The 22,440-nt window shown below is 45.9% G+C and overlaps 1 protein-coding gene across 1 annotated transcript in view; it reads right to left on the reverse strand.

Moving 5' to 3' along the window:
• Window positions 1–22,440, reverse strand: part of SPEN (spen family transcriptional repressor) — a 61,589-nt gene that overhangs the window by 22,800 nt on the left and 16,349 nt on the right. Inside the window, 3 exon segments of the mRNA XM_070759361.1 lie at window positions 594–745; window positions 1,815–2,015; window positions 2,644–2,804. Coding sequence (XP_070615462.1) covers window positions 594–745; window positions 1,815–2,015; window positions 2,644–2,804 — 514 coding nt within the window.

Raw genomic sequence — 22,440 nt, forward strand, 5'->3', positions numbered from 1 at the left:
CATACATACATAAACACACACGTATGTATGTATGTATGTATGTATGTATGTATGTATGTATGTATAAATATAAATAAAGGGAACACTCAAAGAACACATAGCATGTGAAATTGATTGTCAATCAGTGTTGCTTCCTAAGTGGACAGTTTGATTTCAGAGAAGTTTGATTTACTTGGAGTTATATTGTGTTGTTTAAGTGTTCCTTTTTTTTTTTTTTAGCAGTGTATATATGAAACCTCCCTGGCCAAATCCAGGCGAGCTTCTGCTAAGGTCGCCCTCTGCTGCTTCACCATGGAAGATGGGGACAAGGCACGAGAAAAGCATTCTTTCTGGCGAAGCCCCCGTCACCACTGCTTCTGGTAAGAAGTCCTGCCTGAGGTCACCTGGCACCTTTCTGGGCATGGAGGTGGGAGAGGGATGGCAGCACTTCAAGTCTCTATCTTCAAAAGATTGTAAGATGGCGAAGACATGGGCCCTCTTTCAATGTTGGAAGGTTGTGCTTTCTGTATTAAAGGACAAAAAAGTCTAGCCCCGGGCTAGGGTTTTCGAACATGTTCTGACACAGAAAGAGAACTAAACCTGCCTGTACATACCACTATTCCTCCAAAACGCTGGAAAACGTTACGAAGGTCATGATATGTGGTGTTTTTCTCAAGGTTACCAATGAAGAGAGTTCTGGTTGCTTTAGGGTGAAACTCATCAATCCTTTCATCCAGGGGTCGGAATTCGTTCTCGCTTTCGGTTTCTGAGGGCAAAAAGAAACAAACATAGCATCTTCCAAGACATTTTTGCTGCTATGAATCTTCTAGCTCAGGGGTGTCAAACTCAAGGCCTGCAAGCTGGATCCGGCCTACGAGATGCCTGGAAATCAGTGCCTCTGGAGGCTAAAACGGGCAATGTGCGCCCCTCCCCCCATTTCCACCTCCATGACCTCCTGCAGCACTCTGCCAGCCAAAGACAGGACAGTAAACGGGACAAGTGGCCCATTTTCAGCTGGCAGAGTGCTGCAGGAGACGTCTGTTGTTGTTGTCCGCTATCAGCCCATGGAGAACAATGTTGATCTGGCCCTTGAAGAAATCCAGTTTGACACCCCTGTTCTAACTGTTATTTGGATCAGTAAGCCCCCCTCCCCTTCCCACTCCAAAGGTTTTTGCACTCGGGGATGCCAGAAGATAAACGGTTAGAGCAGCCTGAGAATCCCTGAGAGACAAATGAAATTATGAAATAAAATTCATAGCCAAAAAACCCCCTCAAAAACCTCAGCAAACCAACCTGCAAAAATAGCCGAAAAACACTTCAAAAATGATTTGGGTGCCATTTTTGATTTTTCTAATTATAGAAGGTCAATACTCAAATAAAACCAGATAAGGCTGCACTGTGCTAAATAAAATGAAAGTGGGAATCCTGAACGTGCAAAGCACTCTGCTGTGTCTCGTTCATTTTTCCACCTCTGGAAGGGCCGGTCCCTTGCCTGCTCACCTCCCCCCCCCCCCCCAAACAAGCACCTGACTTGGGTCAAACCTAAAACGTAACTAGCCAAACATCTGCTTCTGCTTTTGCAAGACGGAGCCAGCAGAAGCAGACAGACGGTAGGCGCGATCCCTCCAGGGTTCTGGCATCCACTAGAAGAACCAATTCTGACAATCTGACAGAAAAGCAACCTTTAGACAGTTCTGGGCCCTAAGCTGGCTTTGGAATGGCCTCGAATCTTCTCCGTTCTACCCAAGGCGATATGCTACAGCCAGGCACCTTTGGCCCAGAGAAGGTCCAATGGGTAGTTCCCGGGAGTCAAGAAGACCTTCTGAGGGGCTCACCTGGCCCTATCCAAGCAGTCACTTCAATCTGCATGCCAAAGAACAGCTTCGCTTTGGAGGCGTTCAGGGCCTTCTCCTGATCTTCCTGCTGCCGAAAGAACACCAGTCCGTATCGCTCTTCAGAGGCCCCGTGAATCTGGACGGAGGTCACCTTCCCGTACTTCTTGAATTCATGGAACAGCCCGTCCTTGAGGCTGGTGTCTGCACCACAAGGAGCAAATCAAAAGAAGGCACGGTCATCTTTGGAATCCACAGTGGTTCTTATAGCTTGAAGCTTCCGTTGGCGTGGTATCTTTTTATAATCCATCATTAATATAGGAAGAACACAAAAAGACTTGCGTGCCTGCTGGCCGGGGCCGCATAAAGCACTACTGCCCCCTCCCTCGTTTCCTTTCTTGAAGCAATCCTTGTGCATACCTACTGTAGGTAGCACCTGCATTTTGGCTGGGAGCTATAGAAATGAAAAAGAAGGCCCAGAGAACCCTCCCTATCCCGGGTGGTGAGAAGAGAAGCTAAAATATCTGGGTTGGTCAAAGGAAGGGCTTTACTGTCATGTAGCTCTACCCCCTTCTCTATGATAAGCAGAGGAACTTGGCCTAGATTTCCTATGGGGATAAAAATCTCTATTACATTGTGCAGGGAGAGCCAGCCTATCCAAGAGCCATTCCAAACCACCTATTTTCAAAATGTAGGTCAGAGGGACCAATCACGTAATTATAAAGGCGGTGTCTCATTCAACTGGCTTTACGTGTTCAGGCAGAGTCAAGCCATTCTTGGCATGACTGGGTGGAGTGGCCGCTGAGGCGCAGGGAAGCTGCGTGGGACTTACCTGTGGAACGTACAGGAAGATTCTGGACCTTAATCCCAAAACTTTTACGGGGTTCATCTTTGTCCAGAGGTGGAAGCAATTGGGAGGTGGGGGCTGGAACAGCCGTTGACTGGACCGAACGGGCTGGAGATTCGTCGCTCGAACTGCTACTAGAGTCACTGCTACAGGCACAAAAGAAGACCGTGAGAAACGCAGTTAGGAACAGCTATGCCAAAGCTCCAAAGAGACAAGCAAGACATCAGGCTCGGCTTCTTCTCCCATCCCATATATTGCTATGAGTCATCTTCAAGGAAGCGCGAAGGGGTGCGGTACAATTGGGAAAGGATTTAGGGCAAACCGTAATCCAAAATATCTTTTTAACTCTTTGGAGAAGGGGAAGAAATCTTCCATTTTAATAGCAACCGCAAGAGACTTATATACTGCTTTCCAGTGCTTCCCACCCTCTCTAAGCAGTTCACAGAGTCCCAAACAATCTGAGTCCTCATTTGACCCACCCTGGAAGGAAGGAAGGCTGAGTCGACCTCAAACCGGTTGAGGATCGAACTGCTGAACTGCAGCCAGCAATAGTAGCTTGCAGTACTGCATTCTAACCCCTGCGCCATCACAGCTCACATTTTAAGCACCTAATATCTAAAGAATGTAGATAAGAAGCCGGGAATTCTGATGAACCGAAACAGCCTGCAACAACCTAATAAAGAGCACTGCAGCAGAGGCCTGAATCACAACAAAAGGCCCCATTAAGGAAAAACAGCTCAACCCCGCTCAAATAACTTAGCCTCACTCAAAGCTTGCAAAATCCCCAAAGAAAGGAACCAAACGAAAAGCCATTCCGGTTTGGTGTAATGTAAATGCCCTTACACTGACAACAGGGAAGTTAATTAAATCTTTGGTTTCAACTTATCAGTAGTAAAAATTCAATAACCCTGAAAAAATTACAGTGTTTATTTTTTCCCCTTCACAGAGCAGCATGATTAAAAGGAACGCGCGCTTGCCTTCTACCAAGAAACTAAGAAAAGTACAGGTTGTAAATCCACAGCAAGCAACTTATTACTCGCAAATCTTAATCGGCTTTTCCCAATTTGGCCCTTCCAGATATTCCGGAATAGAGTCACAGAGTTTCTGACCAGGGTTTTGAGAGCTGTAGCCCACGACATCCGAAATAGCAACTTGGTTGTGGAGCACTGATTTATAGAAGCGGTTACAGGTAGGTCCTCGGTTCGCAACGGTTTGTTTAGTGACCATTCCAAGTTACGACGGGATTGAAAAAAAGTGACTTGTGAACATTTTTCACACTTATGACCGTTGCAGCATCCCTGTAGTCATGGGATCAAAATTCAGCCACTTGGGAGCTGACTCACATTTATGACACCTGAAAGTGCTCTGTGATCCCCTTTCGCTAACTTCTGATAAGCAACAAGTCAATGGGGGAGTCAGACTCCTTTCACAGCCATACATATTATTATTATTATTATTATTATTATTATTATTATTATTATTATTATTATTATTATTATTATAATATTTGTATGCCGCCCTTCTCCAAAGACTCGGGGTGGCTCACAGAATACAAAAAAACACAACAAATCTAATAATTAAAATTACTACTAAAAATCCCATATACAGTACATTGGTACCTCAGTTAACAACCACAATCCGTTCCGGAAGGTTGGTTGTTAGCCAAAATGGTCGTTATCCGAAACAATTTCCCCATAGCAAATAATGGAAATGGATTTAATTGGTTCCCAGACTTTATTTCCTATGGGGAAAATTGTGGATTTTTTTCTCTCCTCCCCCCACCCATTGTCCCTCACTCCCACCCCCTCTCCTTACCTCTTGCCTCTCTGCCTTCGTCCCCTTGCCAGGGAAGCAGCAAAGCGTCGCTTCAGCTATGACGAGGCAGGCACTGAGTTTGCTGGTCCCGGTGGCGGCTTCTCTTTTAGGACACCTGCGGCGGCGGCGGCCTCTTTTGGTGCGGTCACCAATTGGTGGCTCTGGCAGCTTTCTTTCGAGGAACAGCAGCGCCGGGGACATCACGTCCATGCCCAGGCCCCTGCTGCCGCCGCTGTCCCAAAAAGAAACCGCTGCCGGGACCAGCAGACTCATAGCCGAAGCGATGCTTTGTTGCTCCCCTGGCGAAGGGACAAAGGCAGAGAGGCAAGAGGTAAGGAGGGGGGGGGGGGAGTGAGGGACAATGGGTGTAACATTTCGAATAATAACCAAAATTCTCTGTTCAGTATCCGAATTTTTGCTGAAATTTTTGGTTGTTACCCGAAAAGTATGCTAACCAAGGCGTTTGTTAACCGAGGTACCACTGTATATTAAAATCAATCAACCAACTCATTCACAACCAGACATTACATTTCATAGACAGGGGAAGGGGGGCTTGATCTAATTGTCCCACTCATGTCGACATAAATGAGTCTTGTGAAAGGCGAGGAGGGTGGGGGCAGTGCGAATCTCCAGCAGGAGCTGATTCCAGAGGGCCAGAGCCACCATAGAGAAGGCTCTTCCCCTATACACCACCAGACAACATTGTCTGGCCGATGGGACCCAGAGAAGGCCAACTCTGTTGGGCATAACCAGTCGCTGGGATTCATGCGGCAGAAGGCGGTCCCATAAATAATCTGGTCCGATGCCATGTAGGGCTTTATAGATCATCACCAATACTTTGAATTGTGTCTGGAAACCAATCGGCAACCAATGCAGTCTGCGGAATGTTGTAGAAATATTGGTGTATCTGGGAAGACCCATGACCGCTCACGCGGCTGCATTCTGCACAATTTGAGATTTCCAAACACTCTTCAGAGGTAGCTCCATGTAGAGAGCATTGCAGTAGTCGAACCTCGAGGTGATGAGGGCATGAGTGACTGTGAGCAGAGACTCCCTGTCCAAATAGGGCCGCAACTGGTGCACCAAGCGAACCTGGGCAAATGCCCCCCTCGCCACAGCTGAAAGATGGTGTTCTAATGTCAGCTGTAGATCAAGGAGGACACTCAAGTTGCGGACCGTCTCTGAGGGGGTTAATGGACGGACAGATGGAATTGTCCTTGGGAGGCAAAACCCACAGGCACTCCCATCTTGTTGGAGTTAACAACTGCAGTGGTTTCCTTAAGTAACAGGGTGGCAGGAAAGGTCACAAAATGGGTTCAAAACTCCCAGAACAAACGTTTCACTTAGCGACAGAACCATTGGCCCCAAGTATGGCTATAAGGCGAAGATTACCTATACAAAGGAAGGGAAGAACATAGTGTGTGGGAAAATAAAAGCATAGGAATAGGAATTTAGCTGAAATTTTTTAAAAAAGTACATTCACAACTTGTCTCAAACTCACCACAGGTAACTTTAAAGCAAAACGTTCGTTAGCATCTGACCGCTTGGAGAGGCACGCCAGGGGGCAAAAAGAGCAGGGGAACTGCACGAAGGACGTCTAGCACAGTGTTTCCCAACCTTTTTTGAGCCGCGGCACATTATTCATGTTTTCAAAATTCTGGGGAACACTGAAGGGGGGGCGGGGGGGCTAAAGAAAAGTTTGGACAAAAAAAATATCTCTTCCTCCATTTCACTCTATTTCTCCCTCCCTCTTTCTCTCTCTTCCTTCCTTCCCTTCTTTCTCTCCATCCCTCTTTCTTTCTTTCTTCCTCTCTTTTTTGCTCTCTTTCTCGCTCCCTCCTTCCCTCCCTCTATGTCTTTCCCTCTCCCTCCTTCCCCCCTTTCTTTCTCTCTCTCTCTTGCTTTCTTTCCCTCTCTTTCTCTTGCTTTCTTTCTCTCATTCTCTCTCCCCTCCTTTCTCTCTCTCTCTCTTTCTCTCTCGTTCACCACGCCAGCAACAGAGAGAAAAAGAAAGAGCGAGAGAGAGCCGGAGAGAGAGTGGAGTGCGCAGCAGCCATCAGCCTCCTCGCCCTCCCAGACGTCCCCAGCGCCCGGCCTCGCGCCGCCTCCCGTTAGCCCGGCCGAAAGCCACACAGTCCCGGACTCCCGGATCGCTCGCTTCTCCGGCCAGCGCGGCACTTTCCTGGGCAGATGGCTTTGCTGACCGGAGAAGCGAGTGATCCGGGAGTCCGGGACTGTGTGGCTTTGTGCCATGAAGAGAAAACGGCAGCAGGGAAAAGTCGGCCGTTTTCTCTTCATGGCGCAAAGCCACACAGTCCCGGACTCCCGGATCGCTCGCTTCTCCGGCCAGCGCGGCGCTTTCCTGGGCAGATGGCTTCGCTGACCGGAGAAGCGAGCGATCCGGGAGTCCGGGACTGTGTGGCTTTGCGCCATGAAGAGAAAACGGCAGCAGGGAAAAGTCGGCCGTTTTCTCTTCATGGCGCAAAGCCACATAGTCCCGGACTCCCGGATTGCTCGCCCCAAGGCAGGAGGCGGCAGCGGAGGAGAGTGGGCGGATCGGGCGGGCAATGGGGCAGGGCGGAGAAGCCAGGGGCGCGTCTGGCCGGAGGCACCGTGGGGAGGCAGGGGCAGGGAGGTGCGGCAGTAGGTGCCTCCGGCCAAACGCGCCCCTGGCTTCTCCGCCCTGCCCCATTGCCCGCCCGATCCGCCCACTCTCCTCCGCCGCCTCTCGCCGTGGCACACCTGACGTTGTCTCGCGGCACACTAGTGTGCAGCGTCACACCGGTTGGGAAACGCTGGTCTAGCACACCTGAGGGGCCTGTGCAAAGACTAAGGGCTTCTGCCACCAGAGAACTGGAATGGCTCTCGTTAGCACCTCTGGACAATATGAGCAGAAGCTGCATTGAGATGTGCATACGAAGAGGTGACAGTGCAAGTGGAAAAAGGAAGACACATATTTTTTAGATTATAAATGTATTTTTCTGTCTCCCAAAGGAGGGGGGGGGGTGTCTTTGCGTCTTGTGGACCAAATATTGTCGCCACCACCCCACTGGCCCTTTTGGGGAATTTCGCACCATTTTTTTTCCTGGGGAAAAAAACAGGCTGAAAAAAGCCCCAAAAACGGGTTAGAAAAAGCCTCAAAACTGTCTGGAAAAAGCCTCGAAAACGGTCTGGAAAAAACCTCGAAAATGAGCAGAATAAACAATCAAAAAGGGCTGAAAATAGGATCAAGAAAAGGACCGAAAATGGGGTGTAAAGAGGCCAAAAATGTTTTGCTGTTGTTTTCCTCTTCTAAATTTAGGTGCGTGTTATAGTCAGGTGCATCTTATAATCTGAGAAATATGGCCTGTCAGCAATAGAAAAGCATTACGGTAGCTAAGAGGAGGCTTAAGACACCAACACACACCATGGTTACCGAATGCTCCTTGGCACTGTCCTAGGTCAGGTGAGACAGAGTTTGTGCCAGGTGATCAGCGCTTAGCCAAATGAGCCTGGATCCCCAGTTCGATCTGACTCTCCCAAAAGGAGCTCCTGGCACAGATCCCCAGTTCAAAGGGTGCAGAGTTGGGATCCGCAAAGCTTTTCCCACAGCGGAAAATCTCTCGTGCGGCAACCTGCAGAAAATCCAAGCCAAACTACCCTCCCCTTCCTGGAATATTTGCCTGCTCCTGGTTGTCAAGAGGAAAGGGAAAGGTGGACTGGGGCAACAGGACTGCTCCACCATGTAAACTCTAAGGCTGTCCCTTGGGGACAGGTGGGTTGGCCAGTTGCTCCTACTGACACAGAAATAAGCTAAGAGGCTTGAAGACCTTTAGCCTAATTCATTGCCATGTGCTTTCCTCTAAAAGAGAACTTTATTTATTTATTTATTTTAAAAAAAGACAACCCAAGGCATTCCCACGCTATGTACATTCTATCCTATTTTTTAAATCTTTATCTGCCCAAGTGTTTCACTAGGCATTCTCTCCTAGCAATGGGGTGTCTAAATTATTTAAAGGAGGGGGGGTGATAAACAATGCAGCAACTTGCCATTTTCCTCTGGTAACCCAGTACAGGAAGATGGGACAATTCTTGACAGCTCAATACAATAAAACAGGTGCCTGACTGATCTGTACCAACTGCCAGTTACCCCGGAACAAGGAGATTTCATCCTTAAGAAACTCCCTAAGGCTGATCAAGGGGGATTTGCCCAAAGCCACCCGACTGGCTCCAAGGCAGAACTAGGACTCACAACCTCCCAATTGCCAATCCAAAACCTTTAATCTCTACACCAAACTTTCTGTCTCATTTTATTCAAGATTCAGAGTTTGTTTGTTTTTTTCAGCCCATGAGATTCTCTGTGAGGGTTTTCCTTTAACTAGACCAGCAATTCTGTGAAACGATTGTGAGAAAATAAACGTCTATCCAGTTGCAGAGTATACTAGATCATTCATTCCAGACAAGGAAGATCTATATTTTAATTTCAGGAGTGAAATGAGTTCAGCAGTTTAATTGTGCACATGCCTAAACAGAGCAAGGAAACAATAGACTTCCTTTGTTTTTAGACAATGTATTTGTGTCACAGAAGGACAAGCATCTGGGTGAGAATGACAGGGAAGGCCTCTCTCAAGAAAAGACCCCTGCCATCTGCAGATGTCTTAATCGTCACTGGGGGAGGGGCTTTCAACGGCTGTGAGGTTGTGTAGTCCTTTTGAAGTCGGACCGAAACAGCAACCACTGATGACCAATAGGGAAGGTCAAAAATAAAATTGGCTTTTCTCTCCCAGCCAACTGATATAAACCCGTTACTCTGCACCGAAATGCCACCACTTTTCATTTGACTGAAGAATGTTTCAGTGACCGTTCGGGGATGCCGATCTTTGCAAAAAGAATACCAAAATTTGCTTCTTGTCCTCTCCCAACATACCACAATGGTGTGGATTAAAAAAAACCCAACCCTGGAGTTTTATTTGCAAGGTTTTGCTTCTCTAGGTTTTACTCTGATAGACCTTTACATCCATTCAGATTCTGCCATCAGGCCAGAAGATGCAAAAACCAGGATGCGAACAAGGAAAGCCAACTCAGCTCTTGGATCCAACACAGCTCCAGCTGCAACATTAATGTATCACCTAAGACTGGAGGCTGATTAAACAATAACTTCTCATTATCGTAATCTCATGAAAAAGCTAAATGTAGAAGGTAACTTGAAGCGGCCTCAAGCAATCTTCTGTTTGTGCTGGAAAGCCAACTAAGTGCATAAAGAAGTAGAAACGCAAACACATCTCTCTCTCTCTCTCTCTCTCTCTCTCTCTCTCTCTCTCTCTCTCTCTCTCTCTCTCTCTCTCTCTCTCCCCTGCTTGAGTGGGAGGTTGGACTAGATGACCTACAAAGTCCCTTCCAACTTTAATAATCTAACCCAGTGCTTCCCAAAATTGGCAACCTTAAGACTTGTGAACTTCAACTCCCAGAATTCTCCAGCCAGCAGACATAGCATAGAATAGCTGGCTGGAGAATTCTGGGAGTTGAAGTCCACAACTCTTAAAGTTGCCTACTTTGGGAACCACTGATCCAACCTAATCTAAACTGTCCAAGATTCTGAAAAAAACAAACAGAGGTTAGAAATATCCCAAAGGCAGGCACAATGTGCCCTCCACTCTAGCAGATGGCTTGGCTTTTTATTAACCCACAAGTCAGAAAACAATCTGAATCTGCCAAAGGTTCTAGAACAGTGTTTCTCAACCTTGGCTGTTTGAAGATGCATGGACTTCAACTCCCATTGCTGGCTGGGGAATTCTGGGAATTGAAGTGCACATATCTTCAAACGGCCAAGGTTGAGAAACACTGTTCTAGAAGGACTAACATCTGGATAGAGAAAATAGGCGTTGATTGCTTACCTGAACGTCTCTTCTCGTACAATGAGCGGGTACAGCAGTCACGTGGGTTGCTCACTGTCCAATCCGTCGAGGACCGAGCCTAGTCTTTAAAAAACCTGCTGGATCCGCCCCTTCCCCACAATTCATGAATCCGTAGACTTAGGCTCAATTGTTGTGGCTCAATAGTGTTCAACTCTCATGATAGGAAGAAAACAGGTTAAAGGAATAACCATAGTTAGAAAGAAATACAGGGAGGGAAGTGACTGCTGTACCCGCTCATCGTACAGGAAGAGGCGTTCAGGTAAGCAATCAATGCCTATTCTCCGTACTGAGAGAGCAGGTCCAGCAGTTATGTGGGACATACCCAATAGATGAGTCCCTAGGGAGGGATTAGTTCTCTATCGTGAGAGATAACGGATTGGAGGACTCTTCTGCCGAAGGCAGCATCCGCTGAAGCGTAAGAGTCAATGCCTTATGAAAGAGTTTGGAGAGGCCCAAGTGGCTGCTTTGTAGACTTCTTCCAATGGAGCTTGAGTTTCCCATGCGGCAGATGTGGCTGCACTTCTTGTGGAATGTGCTGTGATACTTCTAGGTATGGTAAGGGAAGCTGACTCATAAGCCTTTGAGATACTCCCTCGGATCCAACGGCCTATTACGGTTGAGGATACCTTGGATCCCATGGATCTGGGATGGTAGGCCACGAATAGGGCTTCAGACCTCCAAATGGGTCTTGTCCGTTGGATGTAGATTCTCAGCGCTCTGGTGAGATCTAGGGTGTGCCATCTGACCGCAAGATGATGGTTCTGGTTGGAACAAAATGAAGGCAACACAATGTCCAGCGATCTGTGGAACATGGAACTGACCTTGGGTAGAAAGGTGGGGTCCAAGCGCAGGACTACTTTGTCCGAATGGAACTGGCATAGATCCTGCCTAATTGAAAGGGCTGCCAATTCTGAGATGCGTCAGGCAGATGTTATCGCCACCAGGAATGCTACCTTGTAAGATAGGTACCTGAAGGACGCTGACCTTAGGGGTTCGTATGATGCCTGAGTAAGGGAATGGAGAACCTGTGGTAAGTCCCAGGACGGATATCTGTGAACTCTGGAAGGTCTGAGGTTCGAAATACCTCTAAGAAATTCTTGAATTTCTGGAAAGGAGCAGAGTGGTTGTCTGCGAGGCCCTGCTAAGATCGAAGATAGGGCTGCCAGATGGCGACAGATGGTGCTGGATGAAAGACCGTGCTGGAATCCTTTCATGAGGAAAGCTACTATCCTGTGGATGGGAATACACGGGGGAATAGATCTTCCTGTGAGCACCACTGGTGGAATTTGGACCAGGTATGGTCATAAATCCTGTTGGTGGACACTCTTCTGGCTTTCAGGATTATTTCTACAGTGTCTGGGTCGTATCCTTGCAGATCTAAGTCGCGCCAGATAATAGCCAAGCGGTGAGGTGGAACCACTCCGGATCTAGATGGAAAGAGGCCCCCTGCTGCAACATATCCTCCGAAACGGAGAGTCGCCAGGGGTCCTGGACGGACAGACATTGCAGGTCCGCGAACCAGGGCCGGCGTGGCCAGTGAGGGGCTATCAGAATCACCTGGACCTTCTCGAGGATAATCTTGTGGATCACATCTGGGAGAATTGGAATTGGAGGGAAGGCGTAAAGCACCCCTCGAGGCCAAGGGATTCTGAGTGCATTTGTCACCTTCGCTCCCAGGGATGGGAACCTGGAGTAGAATCGGGAGAGTTGAGCATTGGCCTCAGTCGCAAATAGGTCTAGCAATGGGTGACCGAACCTGAGGCAGATCTGCTGAAACAGAGCCAGATGAAGGCTCCACTCTCCTGGGTCTAGAGTTGACCAGGAGAGCCAATCCGCTTGTACATTTAGGATTCCTGATATGTGGTCGGCCTTTAAAGACTGAAGATGCCTCTCTGCCCAGAGACCCAACTTCAGAGCTTCTCTCATCAGGGCCTTGGACCTGGTGCCCCCTTGTCTGCAAATATGACTCTTTGTAGCTATATTGTCCGTGAGAATCAGAACATGTTGATTGATGATGTTGATTGAATTGTTTGAGGGCCAAAGACACTGGTCTCAATTCCAGCCAGTTGATAGGTCTGGAAGCCTCCTCCGCTGACCATGTGCCTTGGGCTATCAGGCCCTGGGCATGGGCACCCCAGCCCGATAAGCTGGCATCCGTGGTGATGGTGAATTGATCTGGACACCTGAAAGGGGATCCTTTGTCCAGAGTGGGGGAAGTCCACCACATAAGGGATCTTAAAACTGTGGATGGGACGGCTATGAGGCGTGTCGAGTTGCTGTTCCCCGATCTCTGGAATGGTAACAGAAGCCATTGGAGATCCCTGGCGTGAAGACGGGCCCAGGGGATAATGCCAATGCAGGATACCATCTTTCCCAGTAGAGAAGACAGGGTAACGATAGAAGTCCTTCTCTGAGATCGTATTTGGGAAATGAGTTCCTTAATACTGACTTTTCTCTCAATAGAGAGAAAGACCTGAGACAGATCCAAATTTATGATGGCCCCCAGGTGTTGAATAGAAGTAGACGGATGTAGCTGACTTTTTTTGAGATTAATGGAGAAACCATAATCCTGTAGGATAGACATGGTATTGTTGAGGTCTGAGCAGGTGCCCTCTTTAGAGACCCCATGAATTAATATATCATCCAAATAGCATAAAATATGAATGGGCGTGGCTCGAATGTCACCCGCCAGGGCTCCTAGGAGCTTAGTAAAGACTCGAGGAGCCAAGGAGAGCCCGAAGGGCATGGCCCTATATTGATAGTGCTTGCCCTGGAAGGCAAAGCGTAGAAATTTCCTGTGACCTTTGGCAATAGGAATATGAAGATAGGCTTCCGTGAGATCCACGGAGACCATAAAGTCCCCAGGATGGATAGCGGCTAAGATGGATGACAAAGAATGCATCCTGAATTTCCTATATTTAATAAACTGGTTTAAATTTTTAAGGTCCAAGATGGCTCTCCATCCTCCAGAAGTCTTAGGGACAATGAAGAGGAGGGAGTAGAAACCTAGACCTCTTTGGGAAAATGGAACAAGTTGGAAATCTAAATAAACATAAACATAAACATGGCCCTGATAGACAACAAATGTTGAATAGCTTCCTCCATTCGGGTACGAGATGGGAAAGACCTGGGGGATGGGCATGAAATAAAACGTTTAGGAGGTATGGAAATAAACTCCAACTGAAGGCCCCATTCCAGAGTAGCAATAACCCAGGGGTCCTTACAGGAATGGCGCCATCTGGAGGAGAACCAAGGCAGGCACCCCCCTATGGGAGTGGAATGAAGCTCACCATCTGGGCTTTCTGGAAGCTCTGGTCGAGGAGGAACCTCTTTGGTAACAGGGTCCTCTAACCCTGGGGTTTCTGCCAGCTTGGGAGCGAAACAAGGGAAATACTGACCTGAGATTCTTTGGAAGGCGAACCCTTGATCCTGTTGACGATTGGGAGGGTGAAAAGGTTGAGTTTTGATTGCCTTCTTGATGGTGGTCCCCAAAACTTTCTTTTTGTCAGCGGTTTCAGTGAGAAGGAGGTCCAGAAGGTCGCCAAATAGGTGATAGCGCTTCAAAGGACCCATGGCCAACTGCCATTTTTGCCTCACTCCCGCCTGCCAAGGGCGCAGCCATAGAAGCCTTCTGGCCGTTGTTGAGGCCGCTACTGACCTGGCTGCAAATCTTGATGATTGCAGGGTAGCATCAGCTACATACTGGGCCGCTGCAAAAACTTTGTTAAAATCCTGTTGGCCTCGTAGATCATCGGGGAGATGTGCTGCTGGAGCTGTTGAAGCCATAAAAGCATAGCTCTAGAAAAAAAAGATGCTGCTGCTGCTGCACTCTTGATAGCCCAGGTATCTGCGAAGAAACATCTTTTGAGCATTTGCTCTAGGCATTTGTCTTCGGGTTTTAAAACCTCCTTTGCTTCACCCAGCATAGCAGCCGCAGAGTGTAGAGTCTTAACAGGTTCATCAGGTTTAGGGCAGACAAAAAGATCTTCATAAGAAGGGGAAAGCTTATGTAATTTCTTGTCCTTGGTTGTGGGGTTGAAGCCAAAGGCTGGATGGTCCCACTGCTTGAGCAGAGCATCTTTAAAAAATTTGGGCATTGGAATGACCTCTTTGTGTTCCTGTTCCTCCATGAAGTATGGCAGATTTTCCTCAGGAGGATCTATGGAAGGAGCAGACTGTTTATCTTGCCCAGCTAAGCCTGTAGAAACTCTTGCTTTAAATAGAAGAGATTTGAAGAGTTGGAATGGAAAGATCGCAGCCGGGGCTGGAATCTTAATTTGAGATTCCTCATCTTCTGACAGGCGCTGAAATGGGTCATCATTATCCTCTACGTCCACGTCCTCATTCTCATTCTGGGAAGAATCTGAATCCTCATTAATTGGAACTCTGTAGGATGAGAGGGAACTCACGGGCCGGGGGGCGCATGGAAGGGGAGAGAGTGAGAAGCCACATTGATAGCTGAGAGCTTGGCATCAATGGCTTTAGACAAGGCAAAAAACATAGATTGAAACTCTGGAGGCAGATTAGTAATGGTGTTTTGCGAGAGGAACGAGCCACCACATGTCCTGCTGGATCGCAGGACCGAGTGAATTCTGGGGAAGGGGCGGATCCAGCAGGCTTTTTAAAGAATAGGCTCGGTCCTCGACGGATTGGACAGCGAGCAACCCACATGACTGCTGGACCCGCTCTCTCAGTACGGAGAACATCTGGGGAGGTATCACAAATATTCTCTGTATACTCTTATCAATCTTGTAGCAAATGCAGGAAACAGGATTTTTTTAAAAAAACACCAATTGACAAAGGGAAGGGATAATGAACTGTAAATCAACTGAAGAACTGATAAAAGCAGGGGTGTCAAACTCAATTTCATTGAGGGCCATATCAGGACTGTGGTTGACCAAGGTGGGGTTGGGGTGGGGTGGCAAACTGGGTGGACATGGCTAGTTTGACGCCATTCCCCAAACTGCTGGTATGTTTCCCCTTCACACTGGGTAGAGCACTTCAACCAGATCAAACACATTGAGTTTGATACCCCTGGATAAAAGGGTCACAAATATGAATGCAGATCTTAAAACCTTTCTGAAGCTTTAATCTATACATTCCCTTGAACCCAACTTAAGATTTCTTTTTCGGCAGAGATGACAGACGCTGAACTGGCTGAAAGCAACTTCATGCGCATTTTCAACAGCAGCTCTGATCAAAGGATAAACTGCAGAGCTCGCAAATAATCCCCAAAGTTCCTCAAATCCAAGCTCCTTCGAACCAAGAACCAGGTTCCTGTTGTGAAAACAAAGAGCTTTCGCCTGCTGCGTCTGAAACAAGACCTAAGGCAGGGGAGTGGAGAAACACCAGTGACTGCAGAACAATTTCTTGCATGTGGTTGGCTTTTTAATGTCCAATCTGATACGCCCACAAATGGTAGCAGAGCCACCTGAAATAGAAATGAAATGTAACACAGGCTGCCAAGGTGAACTCATTTTTTTCCTACAACTCTGACCTATATAAGCCAAGCGATCAGCTGGTGGCCCCAGCATGTCGTGTCATACTAGTTAATGCTGGCATGTGACTAAGTTTGTGTGGATAAACTACCGGGTCCCCTCCCCCTCCAGCTAAAATTAAGCTTGTGAAGAACTGTCCTGGGCTTCAGCAGAATCCAGAAGCACGGTGGTCCTTCAAAGTGCTGTCATCCCATTTAAGACAGATAATTGCCCCCGACTGCGCTAGTCTTCATTTAAGCACCATCTCTTCCTGCTTCACTGCCCTTTGCTTTCATCTATGAAGAGAAAAGGGAGTCATCGGATGACTGCATTTCACAGACTGTCCTCCAAAGACAACTTCAGGATGGATTACCTCATCGCAGCCCTGCCGCAAATACTCTCCCCTTTGGAAAAAAACCCACAACCGATGTTATACTTTGCCTCAGCACAGATTCTGCAAAGCAGCCTCTAACGCAAATTAAAATGGTCCACCATTTTTGCTCCAATTTATCCTGCAGCTGCAAACTTTTTTAAAAAAATAGTTAAATAAAGAAACCAAAGAAGGCCGTTCCTACAAGCCAGGTCGATTTGCTTTGTTCCTCTCATCCCTCATTACAATAAAATTCATTGCTGATCAGGTTAATCGGGTGAGAAAGTAGCAAAGATCTGCTTCCTCTCCCTTGTGTTCTTTGTTCTAGACCAGCGAGATTCCCTCCTCCTTTTTCCTAGTATTGCCCTTAGACCTCTTCACGGCTGCTGCTTTCAACTGACTTTTTATTTTTAAGCATGTGCTCCACTTAAACAATAGAATTCTAGGGGGAAATGGATTTTGAAAATATTTTCATCCCGGTGTATCAAATTATGATCTTTATTAAAGCTGAATGACAGAAAAATGCTAGGATGTCATTTCTAAAAATAAGAGAAACAGGAACGGCACCACCGCAGCCCAAAATAAAGCAGATCATGGCTGATAGCAGCACACGGAAAGAGATGTAAGGAGGTGGACTTTGTCTATGGAGACTCTCAGTCATCCAGGCCGTGGTTGTCCCAAAGGTGCTTTTTCAAGGGGCAATTGGACTTTCTGGTTTTTCTTTGAAGACATTTCACTTCACATCCAAGAAGCTTCTTCAGCTCTGACTGGAGATTGAGAAATGGAAGGCTTTATACTCCTTGCGGACAACTGGTCATTTCCATCCTTTTAGAGAGCCGTTGAGGCCACTCTGAGGTTTATCTGTGTCCTCAGGGTCAGCTGAGTGGTGCAAATGGTTATGGAGCCTTCTTGAAACTGCTGAAAGGATTGTGCAGTAGACTGGAGATTGGTGGTGTTGTATTCCTCCCCCTCTGCTGTCCAATTTTGACATAGATGGCCTCTTTGACCCCTCTTTCAACCGAGTGGACCTCTCTGACCAAAATTATGAGCCGAGGTGGTGCAGTGGCTAGAGTGCTGTACTGCAGGCCACTAAAGCTGACTGCTAGATCTGCAGGTCAATGGTTCAAACCTCATCACCAGCTCAAGATTGACTCAGCTCTTCCATCCTTCAGAGGTGGGTAAAATGAGGACTCGGATTTTGGGGGCAATATGCTGGCTCTGTTTTTAAAAAATGCTATTGCTAACATGTTGTAAGGTGCCCTGAGTCTATGGAGAAGGGCGGCATTAAAAAAAATATCAATCAATCAAATAAATAAATAAATTTTAAAAAATGTGGATTTGCTATCTTCAAAAAAGTGACCAAGAAGGCTCCACACCCATTTGCAATACTCAGATGAACCTCCAAGTGGCCTCAAGGACTCTCTCTAAAACAATGCAAATGACCAGCTGTCTGCAAGGAGCATAAATCCTGGCTTCCCCATTGATTTTGTCAGTAGGTTGCAAAAGGGGATCACATGACCATGGGACACAGCAACAGGGGTAAGCACGAGTCAGTTGGCAAGCCTCAGAATTTTGATCACATGATCATGGGAATGCTACAAAGGTCATAAGTGCGCAAAGGGTCATAAGTTCCTTTTTTTTCAGTGCCTTTGTAACTTTGAACGATCACTAAGTGTTGTAAGTCAAGGACAGCCAGTACACAGCAGTTGCTGGCATTTTTTTCAAATAATGTTTTCTTTTCCACAAAAAAAATTAACTTGTCAGAAGCCCTTGTAGCATTGAGAGTTGTTTCCAAGCCAGCCTTCTGGGAGAAGCTTCACATCAGAAAGGCCTCTGGAGTGGAAGAGCAAGTCTGGGGCTCACCCCCCCTCCCCCACAAAGACCCTTATCCAGGCTTACAACTGAGCAGGAACGTAGGAGAGTGTTGAGTGCATTAACTCTGCTAAGCACAGAACAGCTGCTCTGTCTCAGAACATCTGTATATTTTAGTCCATGTATGAAATGAAATGGGGGATTTAAGAACAGGATAAAGGCATGGACAACGGCATTAGCTAAGAGAAAGCAGAGAAGGAGCTGGTGGAAGATGCTAGAAAAATTAGAGAGAGGAGCTAGGAGTTGCTGGAAAGGACTTCGGATGAAGCAGGAATGCAGGCCAGAGTGGTCGTGGCTCAAGCATTCCTCCAGATTTTGCTTCTCAGGCCCAAATCTGGAAAAACTAAAACTTCCTACTCTTCTTTCTGCTGATCTGCAGCCAATCTGAATAGTTTGGCAGAACTGCTGAAACGCCACAGTTTGTTCCAGCTTTTGAATAAAACATTTTTTCACATCCTTGCAACCAGCTGGATTTCAAAGACTCCTGGAACATGCAGGGAAAGTCTCCAGCAAGAGTCCAGACATATAAGCAAGTTCACGCAGGAGGAATCTTTCATTAAGTACACTGCAATATCAACCCCTCCCTCTCAACAACCCCCCCCCCAATCTATTGCTCTTCACAATCCCCCTTTTCTGCCTGACAAACTAGCCAAGATGAGCCATCTTCCTGAAAGGAAGGCATGGAAAAACTCTTCATTTTGCATATTTTGCAAAATGTGACACACTACAGCAATCTGCTACTAATGAGATGTCAAGTGATTGCACCCAGGAAAGTGTAATTATTCATGCTACATCTTTTTTAGCACATTCCACTAAATGGTAATAGCTGGTTGGATTTTCTTCCTTTTCCATAACAGAATTATCACAACTATGAAAGATATAAGAAAAAGACAACCGATATCGAAACAAAGAAAACATAAAAACATTGATCCTTGCTTTATGTCAGAAACAGAACTAACATTTTCTTTATCGATTTAATTGTTAATACTCTTTCAGATTCGAAGCTACATGGTTGTCTAGAAATCTATAATTCAAGTTCCTAAACATTTCCAGATTGTGATAATTTTTATTATTGTTGATTATTGATAATTATTGATAATTATTGCTCCTTGAATAGGAGATAGCCTTTACTTTTATGTTATGTAAGCTTAACTTATAAAGTCACCTTATATAACTTTAGCAGCTCGGTGGCCCATAAACATGGTAAAATTAATGATTACATATAAATTCATCTTTTTTTTTCCAAATGGAGGCAAATGAGTGTGAACATAAGGTAGAACTTGTTGCTAACGCTAAGATGTGACCCAAATCATCTTTTAATTTAGATCCTGGCTACTAATGTTGTTAAAACTATTTACAAGTGGAATGTATTTCTTAATTTTAATAAGTGCAGTTTATTTGTCACTTGAAAAATGTCCACCTTCAAAACTTTTGAAAAAAAGAATAATACCAACAATTGACCCAGTCATCTGGGAGATACCCACAGCTTTAAGATCATCATCAAAACCCAAATAAAGTAAAAACAATGTATATAGTAAGGAAAACCAATGCAGGAATCAGCATAGAGGCCAATATGAAGTACTGTAATATAAAATCAATATAAAACAACACTGAGTGAAGAGGAGCAATTATTTTTTTAACTCTAAAACACACCAAACAGTATTTAAAGGTATTTTTCCTTTTTTGGGGGAAGCAGGTCACCTGATACCTATTTTTGATGCAAGTTATAGGTAGCCAAGCTCTTTAAAAAAAAATTCCTTCCTCCCTCCCTGTTGACTCAGAACTGGCTTGCCATTGTCTGTTTCCTAGGGTAGAGCATGTCCGACTGGCCCAAGGTCATCCAAGCTGGCTCGGTACCTAAGGCAGGTCATGAACATAGTCTTCTGATTTCTACCCTGATGCCTTAACCACTTCACCAAACTGGCTCTCCTATCTCATTAAAGAGGACATTTTAAGTATCAGGTAGATACATTTGAGAGAGACCATCTGCCACACATTCAAGCTGCAGGTGTTTCTGCTTGAAAGTTAATCACAATATTCTGAATTAGTCCTGAATGCTGACTGAAAGCTACTGTAGGCTTCTGACAGGCAAGCATTCAAGTTAAAATTGCCTTTAAGGGAGGGAGGGAGAAAGAAAGAGGGAGGAATATTTCTGCTTGTACAAAATATTATACAAGGCTCATACCTTCCTCATGTCCTGCCACCAACAGAATTATCAACACTGCAGACATATTTTTGGATCAGCGGTGTGGGTTGCTCCCAGTTCTTATGAGCCGGTGGTGGTGGTGGCGGCGGGACACTCCGCCCACCTACCCAGGACGCTTCTGCACATGGGCGAACTGGTAGCAAAGTAATTCAGAACCCACTACTGTACTGGTTTGGATGCTATTGCAACCAAGGGTTAGAGAATATTTTAATGTAAGAGCCGGCAAATATGCCTACTAGCAAGAGTTGAAGGCGATGAAAGAGAATGACATAAGGTGGTCAGAGACCTTCGTCCGAACAAGTCAAATTACATTTTTTAGTTCTGCTGGCAGACAGTGGAAAAATTTAACTTTGTTAAAATGAATTGCTTTGGACTAACCATTTTTTTAAAAAAAATTCCAGGGAAGGGTGAACAAAGAGAAATAAAGTTAAATCACCTGATAGTAAAATCCCAGCAGGGATGCTTAGAGCCAGCTCAGCTAAATCTGATTCACTTTATTCCCACAGTAGTGGAACCATCATCCAATCTGCTGGGCTATTTAGATGTTGGAGTAAAAAGAAAAACCCCTCTAGATATCCATTTTAATTTACAACTTTTTCTTATAGAGCTTTACCACTTGCTCTTAATGCTGTACTTGATATCACCATCTGCATAACATTTCTTTGATACCGTTTTTCCATTACAGTATACCTACTTTGGATATAATTTCTTTAAATAGAAACCCCCCCCCCCCCCCTGAATTTTGACAGTGTAAAAAGTGGCTGGGTTTCCTTGTAGTTTATTGAATCATCTTCTAAACAGCAGAACCCAATTCCATTCTTCTCTAAACTCAACTTTCAAATAGGGGGAATGTGCAAGCCCTCTCTCTCCCTTTTCCTCTGCAAGGACTACCCCCAAATCCTTGCCAGTGCCACCTTCTCCCCCACTCTCCATTATTAACCAGGACAGGGAATGCAGCCAAATTTGGCTGGAGGATTCCAGTTTAGACTACTCTGGGAGATGCAAAAGGGGAATTTCCTTGCGTTGCCTGCAGAATTTAGACACAACAAGCCCTGCAGAATGTGCTGCTGTGGACTTTGCTTTAAGCTTGGAAGCCTCCTTTGTCTTCTTTTGCACTGCCAGGGGTTATCTCCAAAAGGAAGAACTTAAGGTCCACGCAGATTTATTTGGGAGTGGGTGGATTAATTGGGGGGGGGCACCGGCCTCCATGTTAATTGATTACATTTTGAAAGACATGCAAGAAATAGGTTTGAAGGAACAAAATAAAATAAATTTCATATATGCTGCTTTGCAATAAATGTGCCTCGTGCATCTTGACATTTCTCTCTCTCTCTCTCTCTCTCTCTCTCTCTCTCTCTCTCTCATACACACACAGCCCAAAGAGAGCCCCAAAAGAGGGCCTTTTATGCAAGGCAATTTCTGCATACCAAGCTTCTATCAACTGTTTTATTAGAGTATTGTTCCCCTGTGAGATTTACTATAAGAAGTACAACACTGAATTGCTCTTTAATGAAAGAAAATATATAAATGCGCAGCCTTAAAAGGAAATACTGTTTTTTTCTTCCTCACAAATACATCTAACAACCACATTCCAGTTACTCCGGGACAGCAGTTGGGACAACCTAAAATAAAGGTGTTCAACGCAAGCTGAATTAAGCAATGCAGGACAAAGGACAGCCTTCCAAGCACAAAGAGAGTCTGAAGCAAAACATCAGTTCAATCTGCATCCAATGCGAACCCCACTCCAATTTCATCTCTAGGCATCTGACCTAAGGAAGCTGGGGTTCCTCCTGAGAGAACCGTATGAAAGGGAACAAATAAATAAATAAAAGCAAAACAAAACTGCCTTCCTCTAAAGGGCTGCAGGGGAAACAATCTGTGTTCAATTAATGAGGCATGAGATGGCATAGGATCCTGGGGGAAATATTTAAGACCCGGGTTTGGGAGAGGATGGCTTGGATCAGATGGGAGAAAGGCTTGTGCAACGTGTGAAAATGGCATAAACAGCCAGTGAATTGGGGACTCCGTGGGCCACGTGACAAGACACCATTTGAGGAAAAGTGTAGTAGCTGAGCGGACTGAAAGAAACTAGCATTGACCATCCATTTTACGCAGGATTTTTCCCTCTGTCAACAATCCTCTCCTCAT

This window comes from Erythrolamprus reginae, chromosome 8 (assembly GCF_031021105.1).
Source record: "Erythrolamprus reginae isolate rEryReg1 chromosome 8, rEryReg1.hap1, whole genome shotgun sequence".
NCBI classification, from domain to species: Eukaryota; Metazoa; Chordata; class Lepidosauria; order Squamata; family Dipsadidae; genus Erythrolamprus; species Erythrolamprus reginae.